Raw genomic sequence first — 12,965 nt, forward strand, 5'->3', positions numbered from 1 at the left:
GGTTTTTTTGGTGTGTGTGGGTTTTTGAGTCGGTTTTATCTCCTTCTTTAAAAAATGTTTTTCTTGAATAGTTTAAACCAAAACAATTAAAAAATGTTCATGTTTCAAAAAAAGTTGGCTATTTTAGCAATTGTTCAAAAATTTCAAAAAATATTTTGGAATTAAACAAAAACAAAATTCCAAAATTTGTGCTTTTGATCTTCGAAACTAAAAACCAAATTTCCAAAATTAATAAAAACATTTTTTATTCATACCCTTATGCGCATACCTTGCACATCTATTTATGTGTTGATTCCCTGTAGAGAAGAAAAATTGCAAATGTTTATATGGGCTCTACCAATAAATTTATTAGTATTGGCATGTGTGTTGCGTTGTAGATCACCAATAAACTCATCCCGAAATACTTCCGCATGTGGGGCCCACATGTTAGCTATCCAACTTTTTTCCCTCTCTCTCATCTTCCCAAACTCTCTCATGGCGTGAGGCGGGGACATGCGTACCGACCATGGGGGAAGCGACAGCAACGACGGAATGGGGTGAATGCCGGTGATGGGATTGGCGACGATAGCAGCCGAGGCGAGGAGGCGCATGCCGATGATGTGGGTGGCAACAACGACGGCCGGGGAAGGAGGCGCATGTTGGGGCAGGATTTGATAGTTGCTCGGTAATGTAGCTTTTATAGGATGAATTCCATTTAGCCCTTTTTTGCATCAGGTGAGTTTGGGTGTTTTTTCTTGATTACAGAATAATAAGAAACGAGAAAAGAAATATGATGAAGCGTGTTTTTCGAAAGAAAAAGGATGTGTTTGAGGACGTGGAGTTTCTACACCCAGGAGCAAATGCTCCTGGTGTGAACAGTAGTATCAAATAAATTCGAAAGTATTTCAAAAAATTCTGAAATTTTTCTGTGACATACTTTCACAAATGTTAGTCGTGCATGCAAAATTTCATCGCAAAATCACATTGGTGAAAGGCGTGGTAAAAAAACAAAATTGATGCTCTGGAAATGTTACTTACAAAAGCATTTTGGAGCTTTGATTTTGTTTTTTTTGGCACGACTTGCACCAATGTGATTTGGTGATGAAATTTTGCATGCACGACGAACATTTGCTAAAGTATGTCCCAAAAAAATTCAGATTTTTTGGATTTTTTTTAGATTTTTTTGGTTGTACTGTTCACACCAGGAGCATTTGCTCCTGGGTGTAGAAACATACTTCCGTGTGTTTGAGCATTATTTTGGCCTAACTTTTTGTATACCAGAAACCATTTTAGTTTTCATTTTTGCGAAAATAATTTTAGTTTTGGGGGGTAAAGGGACAGGACGTTTAGGGCATCTCCAACACTTGCATTCAAACAGCCGACAATCGTATGGACCGGCGGTTCGAACGCCATTTTGTCATTCGACGTGGTATCTATCGGTCCGTGGACTGGGAAGACGTATGTTTTCTTGCAAACCAGAGGCTCTACGAAAATCCGTACCGCTGCCACATACACGTTTGCCATCCTAGACCCACCCAAAACTATTTCTTGTGTCTGTGCTCGTGCTCGTGCCCTCTTCTGCGCGGAGCGGCTGCAGCGCATTCATGCCGGCATGTGACACTGCAGAGCTCCAGCGTTGCATTCATACTAGCCCAAAAGCGGACGCGAACTCTTACTGGAGCCAACAATGAAGCAGCGCGCCTGCCGAGAGCGCTGCCCGATCTCGGTGCCTGTTCCAATGTCAGGTAAACATGATCGGATGGGACTAGATGGTTGTGCATTGCATTCATATGGGCTCCCATCCATCCGCATGTCGGCATTAGATTGGCACGGAGACCGAGAAACCTACCCTAACGCTCGCAATGACACACCACGCCGCATGCCCCGAATGGTGGTGCCCCGTGTCCCTGCCGGTGGCCGCTATTTAAATGGTGCCTCCTCGCCCGTCACAACCAGCACCAGTGCACCACGTCTGCCATGTCCTCAAGATCCAGGGCAATGCGGGATAGCCTGTCCATGGAGCAGAAGCAGGAGTTGGCCGGCATTGCGGCCAGCTGGCAGGCTCGTCGTCAGTGGCGGAGCTACATCCACATCTTTGGGGGGGGGGGAGGGGGCAAAAAAATAGTAAAATATACATCTAAAGTTTTGCTCTTAGGGCCCAAATTAAGCACCAGTCTTCACTAAACTTTAGTTGAGTTGGGCGGTCCATGGCCTGGTTTTGCACAACCGTAGCTCCGCCACTGCCCGTCATGAGTGACATACTAAGATTGGCTTACTATCTAGCTCGACGGAGGTTAGCGACGAGGATTAGATGATGGAGGAGGCGTCCGACAACGAGCCGTGGCTCCTTCGCCAGCGAAAGAGCAGCTGGCACCGCATGTGTTGGTGTTCCTCGACAAGCACCGTCTTGCGAAGGGGCAAATCTTCGGCGAGCAGGCGAACGAGATCACGTCACAGACTTGGGTTTGAGGAAGGCCACTACAATACTTCCCCTTCTGCAACTTCACTTCCCGGGGCTCACGGCCGGCCGGTGAGGTTGCCTGACATCGGGAAGACATGTCGTGGGAAACGGGCGCCACGTGGTTGGCAATCATTTAGACCATGTTACAAAATGCCTAGTCCGCTATAGTTTAGTTGAAATATGTCGAAAATGTAATGTTTTTGGTCCGGTTTTGATGAAAATCATCAGGTTCGTATGAAAGCCGTCTAGCTTGTTTAAATCTAGTTTGAAATGTATGTGGTCTCCCGTATTACTGCCCGCGGATAAAATCGAGTTTGTTTTAGAGGTTTACATTGGAAATGGCTAGGTTGCCGCGGAATCATCTCGATGTGAAATTGCGGTGAGATTGCTGTACAGAGCCGACAGATGCGTGACAAGAGGAGAATCCTGAAGAAAGATAGTGGAAATGAGAATGAGAGGCCATTCATTTTTGCTTGTGCGCGAAGGGAAAGAACACACAACCAAGGGACGCGGCTTCCTTTTTCCTGCTGGTGCGGGTTGCGTTCAAGCTGGGAGAAGAAAAGTGGCACCCACCACTCATCCCTTTCACCGCTCCTGCCTCGTTTTCGACAAAGCGAGAACCGTGTCGCTTCCACTCTCTAGCTTGAGTCACGTCTTCAGTGTCGAATGTCGAGGGTCCTTCTCTTTGTTTTCGACGGACCTTTTTGTAGTAGCAGAGAAGATTCGGACGGAATTTTCGTCAAGGGCCGGGTAGACTTGGGCACTCCTCGTCCCCTGCCACTTTTGCAATTTGCATGCCTCGTCCATTGCCACTTGGGAAACATCGCCTCGTGTCCACGGCGACGTTGAAACGCCAGAGCCGGCCCCTGTCGGTCAAAACAAAAGAAAAGATTCCAAAAGCTGGAGCTAGACTTGGCATCTCGTGGCGACGCGCAATGCTCCACAAGACCACAACGCTCTATATATGTGTACATACGCGATCATTTACCGAACGCGTAGTGGCACGATTATTTACAGACCAACGCGACGACGACCTGACGTGCGGCGTGGAGAATCGAAGTTGATACTCCATCCACTAAACCAACGCCGAGAAAAAAGGAGCAAAAAACACGGCGCATTTGCATTTACGCCAACCCACCACGCGCTGCCCTCCACCGCCGTTTCTACCCACCGACTCCATCCTCCTGCTGCTCCTCCTGTCCTCCTCCTCCAGATCCCAAATCACCATAGTCGCCTCCCTCATCCCCTCCCCTCCCATCCCCAGCAAGCAAGCAAGCAAGCAAGCAAAACCCCAGCGCCGCTCCCGCCGCCGGCGCCATGCATCCCGCGTCCTCTTCCTCGTCAGCGGCGCACCCGCCCGACGGCGACCGCCCCAACGCCAAGGCCCCAACGCCTCCCGGCCCGGCCATGGGCTACCCCGCCAACGCCGCGCCCAACCCCGGCAACGCCAGCTCCGCCTACTACGCCGCCGCGCCGCCCCCCGTCGCCAACGGCAACGGCACGGCCGCCTTCGGCGTCGCCTACCCCTACCCGGCCCCGCCCCCGCACCACCACCACCACCACCCGCCTCCGCCCCCGCCCTACCACCACTACCACAACCACCACAACCCCTACCAGGCGGCCCCTCCGCCGCCGCCCACCTGCCTGCGCCGCCTCCTCGCGCTCGTCGTCGCCGCCTTCCTCCTCCTCGGCGCCGGCACCTTCATCGTCTGGCTCCTCCTCCGCCCCCGCGCGCCCGCCTTCTCCCTCTCCGCTCTCACGCTCTCCCGCGTCGCCTACTCCCCGGCCAACTCCTCCCTCTCCGCCGCCTTCGACGCCTCGCTCCTCGCCGACAACCCCAACTCCAAGCTCACCATCTCCTACTCATCCCTCGTCGCTTACGTTGACCTCGCCCCCTCCTCCCCCATCGCCGTTACCTCCCTCGCGCCCTTCGCGCAGGGGCCCCGGAACACCACCACGCTCGCCTTCCGCCTCGACGTCGACGGGACCTATGTCGGGCCCGACGAGGCCGCCGCGCTCAAGAGCGGGAACGGGGGCACCATGGAGGTCCAGGTGAGGCTCGCGGCCATTGCCGTGTTCGATAGAGGGGGCTGGCGCACCCGCCGGAGGGCCATGAGGGTGTTGTGCGATGGAGTGCCTGTCACATTCCGTGGGAAGAACGCCACCGACGCAAAATTTGATGGCCCGGCACGCCGCTGCCAAGTCGTCTTGTGAAGGTTAGCTCACATGATTCCAGCACCTTTTGTGGTTATGCCTTCAATTGACATCCAGAGTTCCATGTGGTAAAATTTCTGTACGGACTGTAAGAGTGGCAATGTATCTGTACCTATGTCCCTATATTCTTTCCTGATGTGGTGATTTGCGAGTTTGAAAATTTGGTCGTTTGCAGCCTTGATTTTGATTGCCAGATGGAGAGATGGGTCAAATGGTCAACTTGAAGGAGTGTGGCTGTGTTCAAGTCTTACTATAGTGTTGAAGTGAATTGTCAACGGGAGTCAGAGAACACACTTTTAATAGAACATCCAAAAAATAGTAAGAGTCCAACAGATGTTGGAGTCGCGCGTAACCTTCAGCTACTAATAATATCCAAAGTTAGGCAATAGGAAATCTGGCAAAGTGCAAAATGATAATTGTATTATATTATTACTTTCCTCTTTAGTAAAAATTTGTGAGGATATATAGGCAAAACAAAGAAGACGTTCAGTAATCAGTTAATAATCCACTCTCATCCTTTGATGTTTCAAGAGAGGGAGATTGTCTATTTTAAAAAATAATGCAATCCATCCCTACCAGGTAATGCGTGTGAGCTGGGGGTCTGGCTCAGTCATCATTTTGTTTGTGTACCAACATCCACTCCATTTGGTTTTCTTGTCTCTAAAATACCCATCTGGATCTAAGTTTCTCAGTCATTTTAGAGACAACAACAACCCTTGTTGTTGTCTCTAAAATGACTGAGAAACTTAGGTCCAGATGGGTATAAACTTGACAGAATATAACTTCTACTGTCTCATGTTAGATTTTAGCTCTAGCTATAGTTTAGGTCCTAGAAGTTGTACATGCATTCAAAAAAAAAAGAGGATGGCTTCTAGTTGTTTGAGACCTAAATTTACCAAAGTAAAGTTTGCAAGTGTTTTTTTGTTGAAATTCCGCATATGGGATTGGGTATAGCAGTAGCAGTGAACTTTTGACTGCTGCAAACCAGAGATAGAACTACATGAAGATGAATCTTAGGCGAGAAGTGTGAATTGTCCGTACTATACCTGTGATTGAGCTTAGTACTTGCTGTGATCTTTATATTTTCATATGTAAACCTGTACACTGGCATGTAGCTTCATGGACTGATGTTTGGAGTGCCCCATAGTGGTAGACTGAATTGAAATGAATCAAATGATCTGTTTGAGGGTTGCATCCTCAATTCGGCTCTTGTATTAACACACACCACATCATCCGAAATCTGGAAAACAATGGGAGGAGTCTTGGATCTGACTTATTTATTGACAGCTCTCACTCTAGCCATATGCTTGTGGAGATGAATGTGTTAAGTTCTTGTGTACATTGCAAAATACAAGTGGATTTCTTGTGGCGCTAAAATTGGTACTGAAGAAAGATTTGGCCTTATGCCATAGTTGCATGAGCTTCACTTAAAATTTTGTAGTCATAGAAGGAAATGAGTATAATCTGGCTACAAAGTTGACCTCTGTAACCATTATTGGTATATGGGGAATATGTTCAAATTTGTACCTTGGTGGTCTGTATATTAAAATTTTCTTGGAGTTTTTCTGTGTGGCTAATTTCACATGTAATAAGTTTTAAATATTGCCAGATCATTTGTCTTCACACTATGATGACCTGTGAGATCATGGTAGTTGTCCACAAGGGCCTTATATACTGTATAGTTTTAGCTGTGAGTTGGTGTCATAATGTTGCAGATCTACAAAAAAGATTCCAAATGTTTGCATTTCTGCATCTTCCTGGAAATGATTGCATGGCCACTAGACTACATTCTTTAATATATATGTTTACTTCTATTATAGAACCCCATCAATTATAGTTGGGGCGCTATATTGTAATAGTAGACACATTTCTTTTGTTTCGGATTTTTTTCCGTTTGCTTGAAAGATACTCTATTCACATTGTTCTTCTTCTGCATGTTGCCATTAGCATCTTATTATTGTACTCCAGCTGCCTAGAGGGGCACGGCGCATTTCCTTATTTTTGTCCGTGTGCTAGTACTTTTTTCTACTTTGAATATGTTGGTACCATACTTGCTTATCGTCAGCTTTGTCATAGTGTGTTTAATGACTACATAATCATATACTCCCTCCGGTCCTTTTTACTCCGCGTATTAGATTTGTGTGAAGTCAAGCTTTGTAATGTCTGACCAAATTTATCTATACTACTATATAGTGTACCAGTTGCAAACTTTTAAACTTGATGGCCAGGAATCCACCTTAGCCGTTGATAAAGTCCATCCAATGGTTAAAAATGTTGGGATTCGCATCTACACTACACGCTACAGTACCAGCGAACATACTGTTGTATTCCAGAACCATCGACAGACCCATGCGGCCATGCAGGAAAAGTTCACCTGCTTACTGTTGCTCAGTAGTCCATCCGTGTGCATAGCTGGCCGGGCCAACCGTACGTCTCATGGCACACGCACATCCAGACCGTGAGGGCCGGCAGCGCGCGTGATAATAGCGTTGGCAGGGAGGTTAGGTCTTTTGAGTGTTTTTAATGGAGGAATGGAGGCGATCTGTAGTGCAAGATATGGATCCAGGGAATGGCGTGAGAAGTAGCCAACAGACAAAGGTGGTTGGAAGATTTCATGGCGTGATTATAGGGAGCTTTTCTATGTATAAAATAAGGAGATAATTTTTTTTTTGAGAAAAATATTGTTTTTTGTTATGATTTAGGGAAAAATATTGAACGGATGTGAAAATAAGAAAACAAAAACTTTACTGTATATGGCAAGAAAATTTCATACGGAAAACCGATTCGTGCAATAATATATGTTTCTAATATATCCGAGTTTATATATGGAGGACTTAGCTAGACGGTCCATTGTGGATTGTGTAGAGAAATATAGTGGAACAGACAATTTTGAAAATTGATATGTCCAGAATCAGTTTATGCATACCTGTTTATGAATCGTTCTTTTAATTCAAAATTGACATTTTAAAATATAAATTATAGTCTGAGAATAATTCCAGTTACATCATAGTAATTCATGGATATTACATCATGTAACCAACTTTTATGTCGTTTCCACAAACAACATGTATCATTAAGTTAGAGTAAATGGACGAGTTATCGGATTGCTTTATTGCTTGCCATATGGGAGATTATATAATTTTGCAACATTGTGATAATCAACAATAAAGTTTTGAAATTTGCTAAAATTTAAATTTGAGATGAGGCTGATTCTAAGCATGCAAAGCATGTGCTACTTACTAGTATATTAAAAAATATCAAAATCTACAATATCAAAAATATATACTACTCCCTCCGTTCCCAAATATAAGGTGTATTATTTTTTCAAAAAGTCAAACTTCTCTAAGTTTGACCAAGTTTTTAGACAAAAATATCAGTGTCTTGAATACCAAATCATTGTTACTAGCTTCACCATGAAATATATTTTGATATTTTACATGTTCAATATTGTAAATCCTTATAGATTTTGCTATAAAGTTGGTCAAACATAGACAATGTTTGACTTTCTGAAAAACTAATACACCTTACATTAAGGAACGGAGGGAGTATGACACTACATTTCATATGAATCTAACAATATTGATTTGGCATCATGAATGTTGATAGTTTTTTCTATAAGTTTGGTCAAAGTAGAGATACTTTGACTTCGGACAAAACTTATATGCAGACTAAAAAGGACCGGAGGGAGGGAGTACATATATATAGAATACATCAGAACTTTAGTTCATTTTGTCTTCTGAATGTTGTTACACTACTGTAAACCCTAGACTGTATGTTAAAAATAAGATTGTTAGTTCAGACTGCCTTGTAGTATAATCGAAGTATGATCTTGTCATCTAGTATTTGTACTCGATTGCACATCCTTTATTGTGTACTGCTAAGGCATATATCATAGTTAACTGTTGGCTCTTATCACTTATCAGGATTGTTCACGGCTGTAACTACAGATGTTGATCTAATGGGCCATCTTCAATAGGTACGAGAAGTTAGCTGATCTTATAAGACGCTGGCCAGACACTGATTCATGAGTAATAGCTGGGTAACTTCAGTTTACCTGCGTGCCCATAGAATCCGTCACCAGGAAGAGTCTGAAATGATGCTTAATTGATAGTATGTGACTTCTTCACCTATCATATCATAGGTTCAAGATGGGTGGACATTGAATATACCGAATGTGCATGTGGGAAATGCTTGGCAAGAATGATTATCCCTGGTTGCTAATTTCCCCCAAGTGAGAACCTCAATCATGTATGGATTCTTAGGGGGGGGCTTCATATCATACTTTAATGTACTTGCGCTTGAAACAGGCTCTAATCTGTTATTGTGCTTATATTTGAAGTTCTGTATGTCTAGGATCTCTGTTTGCATTTATAGTTTAGTTAGAAAAAAAAATGCCAGAAAATTACGTTTTATTGCTGACATGAGAGTTGCTGTTGAGTGAGATGGGCTGCCCAGTTTTAGCCCCTTTGGCTACAGATCTATGGTCTGACATGGCGGATGGTAATAAGGTCCGATGAGCTTCCAGAGCATGTTGTTGCGGACTAGCTGTGTAGCCATTTCAGTTCATCTGGTCCAAACAAACTTTCCTGTCTGCTTCTGCATTGAAGTCTTGAGTGACAGTAACTCAGGCCAGTGTTTTCTGCATGGATGGAATCCAGTTTGTATGTAGAGAAATGATTGCTCAGCGTTGTGTTGTGGTAGACCCGTTGTTAATCTGACGTGTTGAAGGTCTAGCATTCTTTTTGTGAAAATCAGCAGAACCTGCGGATTGAATTTGTATGGGTTTTAAATCGGTAGACAACCAATGCTTCATGATTGCAAAACCTGCTTGGATCGATAACATGCCCGCAAGGACACACCCTGTCACTATCTGAATTTAACAGGAAGTTGGTGTCCACCTTTTAAAAAGGGAAATTAGGTTTGTTCCTGAATACAGCTGTTTAGTTAGATGCAGAAGCCGGTTTCTTTTAAGGGCCAGACAATTCTTTGATAAGTTGGTACTGTATCCAGAAGAGGAATATCATCAAGGGGAATACTATTGTTTTGTGTTTAGTGTAGGTGAACCATCGGCGTAGCAATTTTGTTGTTAAATAGTATGGGCATAACCAAAGTGCAGGCATGCAAGTTCTCTATATCTTCAGATGGAGTTTGTGTAATCTCCATGAGTTGTAACTCCAATTCCAAGCAGTGTGTTCGCCCCTGTTAACCATGGTTGGTAGATATAGCCGAGTATCCAGTCCTACTTTTTCGTTTTGCTGAGTGTTGTTGTTAATGATTGTTAGGCGTTAAAGCCAGTGCCTGAAATGGTTTGACTCGAGGCATGCCTTTCTGCTCTGTTTGTTGCATGATGCTTGTTGGGTATTCTATATGAATTCCCCGCATAAAAAAAAGAGGGGTATTCTATATGTATAGTACTAGTATCGTTGGCATTACTGAAGATCCATTCAATAATTATTAGGAGCCAGTCAACACTACAAATTGATACAACCTGGTATGAGTCACCGTCTTCCAAGTCGTGGGCTGCCAAGCATGTTCACAAGATAATGTCCCTGATTTACTTAACTTCATGTGTCTTTTTATATATACTAGTCCCTCCGTAAACTAATATGAAAGCGTTTAGAATACTAAAGTAGCGATCTAAACGTGCTTATATTAGTTTACGGAGGGGGTACTTGTTAGGTTAGCCTTAAAAACTTATTAGGTCTGTGCAACAAGATGTTGCGCAGCATTACTCCACTCTCATTTGAGAGTGCGAATACAAGGAGGTATTTTGTGTCTGGGAAACTCGAAAGAAAAAAAGATTTTGAATCTGCTTTTTCCCTCGTTCCCTTGAAGGAATAACTTAAACAAAATCTAATTATGTACTCTACAAGAATGAAATGCTTGTTAGGCAGAGCGGCGCCCGGCCCGGCCTGCTTTGTATTCAAGATTAGGCAAATATAGTTCTAGCTTGTAGTGGTGTTAGCTTAATTTGTGCTAACCCAGCACTCTAGCGGGCCTAAGCATCACCAGGGCCACACCGCATCTCTGTCGTCTTTAGGTTTTCGTTTTGTTTAGGGATCCACCGTCTTTAGGTAAATGTCGTTGTTATTAATTGGATGGTCGATCATGATTGCACTTGCAGAACACCTGCTTTGATATCTTCCCAAGTGGCCGGCTTCCATTATCTCAGCTTTGGATGGTGGTGGTGGGCATGTACGCAATGCAGTGACAGGATATGGAGGGCAATGCGGAGGAGGCTAGCAGCCGTGCTCGGTTGGTTGTTGGGTGGTCTATTGTGAAGTGAAGCGGACTGGAGAGGAGAGGAGAGGAGGATACCTGACCTAATGTAATGTAATGTGGGGGTGGTTCATTAGAATCTTGCCTACTCGCGGGCGGGGTCCCGGGTCTCCTACTCCCCCTGTTCCGAAGATTTGCGCGTGTCGGATTATTATGGCTTTAGCAAGGGACGACGGACGATCACGGAGGTTTTCGCCGGTGGAGGCTACCCTGATAGGATTACATACAGGGGGTTGGTTGGAGTTGCCCAGGGGCAGAGGGGGAGGATCATCTTATCTCCTGTCTCAATGGGGGCCATAAGATTTTCCATTCGTCCGTGCACACCTTCTTTCAACCTCTACTTCTTCCTTTTCTCACTACAAAAACATGGTGCGTTATGGAATTGATTCTAGTACATACTAGCATGGCCATGGTTTTACGTGGTCGCTTTTCGCGTCACTGTACTATATATCTTGTTTCTGTTTTGATGAGTCTTGTGGCCTGCCTGTAGTAGGATGGTAAGGTAAAAGTCTGGGTCAAACGAGTCGCGTTACCTGGTAGGTTAGTGAAAGGTGATTGCAACAGTGACGGAAGAGACTACTCTAGTGGTAGATGGTTGTATTATCCGGGCGTGGTGGCTGTTGCTTGACGCGCATTCGCCATCGAGCGTTTCCTTTTCTCTGCGAAGTCGACGGCCATGAGGAAGGCGGGGTCGTTCTCATCTTTTATCATCCATCGGTGCGCACGACTTACATGGCAACACAAAGGTCACGTCCACTCTCTTTCTCTCTCTCTCTCTCACACATCGAAGGTCCTGTTGCCAATCGCAAAGAAAAGAAAAAGAAACTTATCAGTACTGCTATTTTGGTCGCTGGATTTGGTCTAGCGTCGCAATTAGTTAGTGGCCACTGCACGTACGTGCGTAGCAGAATGAACGAACGAACGATCGACGACGCCAGCCAGCCGTGGCTCTCACGCAGCGTAGGAACCGGGAAGAATCAAGTGTGTATAGTCAGTCCAAGGCCTGAAAAGGTGGAGCCGACCGATCGAGCGCGCCACTTTCGTTGCAACCACTTTCCTTGTAGTAACGACCACCGCCATGTAGACGGTCGGTGCTGCGTCGAGTCGATCCCAAGACAGACAGAACCGCCTGATGGACTGCAGTAGGACGCGACGCCGCCTACCGTGTGGAAGAAAATTGGGTAAGCAACCTGCACATGGCGGCGAAGCTTCCTTGGCTCTCGATCCAGCCCAGGCTTTCCCGATGTGTGTAGGCGGGCAGCCGGTAGGTACGTACTCGTACCCTTTCGGCACCACCCCCCGCCACGCCACCCACACTGGCCGTGCTATTTTTGCCCAGGGAGGAGTAAATTGTGTCCTAAAGCCATGTGGCCGGAGACAAAGAAGTTAATTAAAACCCGTTGTGAAGAGACTTTGGACTCCATCTGTTGGTTGGGACGCATGTGTCCCACCGTTGTTCCAATGCGCGTATCCGTGGAAGAAGCTGCGGCACGTGCTTCGCCCGCATGGCTCGCACTTGGCTCAGCTCAGGATGGGTGCCAGTCGTATTGTACTTGATTAATCATCCACGTACACTTCCTCTCTCCCCAGTCCTTCCACCCGTTTTAATTTAGTCTGCATATTTAGCTTCGATGGGTGTACATGTCGGTATATTTTTCTACAAACTTAAAAGAAAACGGAGCGAGTTGTACTTGTACAGAGTCCATGGTCGGTGCCAGCTGTTGCTTGTTGTGTGTCCATGCATGCGGCAGTGCCGTACGCTGTCCTCCGCACATGGCGCGAAGCCAGGCGGAGCCGGTCTTCTGACCGACCGAGGACCGCCTGCCAGGCCGGGCCCGGTACGCGCTGCGTGCCTGTCGGCCGGCCAGACCAACGCAACGGCTTTCCTCAGACAACGGGGCGCTCCACGTGACGCGCCATTCCTCTGCTTCTGGCTGTAGCCGGGGCCCTCCTATGCCTCTGCTGCCACCGAGATACCGAATGGACAGGCGCACACGCCGTTGGTGCCCTCGTCTTGTGCTGTGGTCAATTG

At 45.8% G+C, this 12,965-nt stretch overlaps 1 protein-coding gene across 1 annotated transcript; it reads left to right on the top strand.

Moving 5' to 3' along the window:
• Window positions 1-3,446: 3,446 nt before the first annotated feature.
• Window positions 3,447-8,984, top strand: LOC123091477 (NDR1/HIN1-like protein 10). Its single transcript, XM_044513006.1, has 2 exons — window positions 3,447-4,656; window positions 8,578-8,984. Exon 1 carries the CDS (start codon window positions 3,758-3,760, stop codon window positions 4,652-4,654), a length of 897 nt encoding a protein of 298 aa, XP_044368941.1. The 5' UTR covers window positions 3,447-3,757; the 3' UTR covers window positions 4,655-4,656; window positions 8,578-8,984.
• The last annotated feature ends 3,981 nt before the right edge of the window (window positions 8,985-12,965 follow it).

This window comes from Triticum aestivum, chromosome 4B (genome assembly GCF_018294505.1).
Source record: "Triticum aestivum cultivar Chinese Spring chromosome 4B, IWGSC CS RefSeq v2.1, whole genome shotgun sequence".
Lineage (NCBI taxonomy): Eukaryota > Viridiplantae > Streptophyta > Magnoliopsida > Poales > Poaceae > Triticum > Triticum aestivum.

Coding starts and splice junctions, on each gene's coding strand:
- LOC123091477 (XM_044513006.1), top strand. CDS start 3,758: ATGCATCCCGCGTCCTCTTCCTCGTCAGCGGCGCACCCGCCCGACGGC.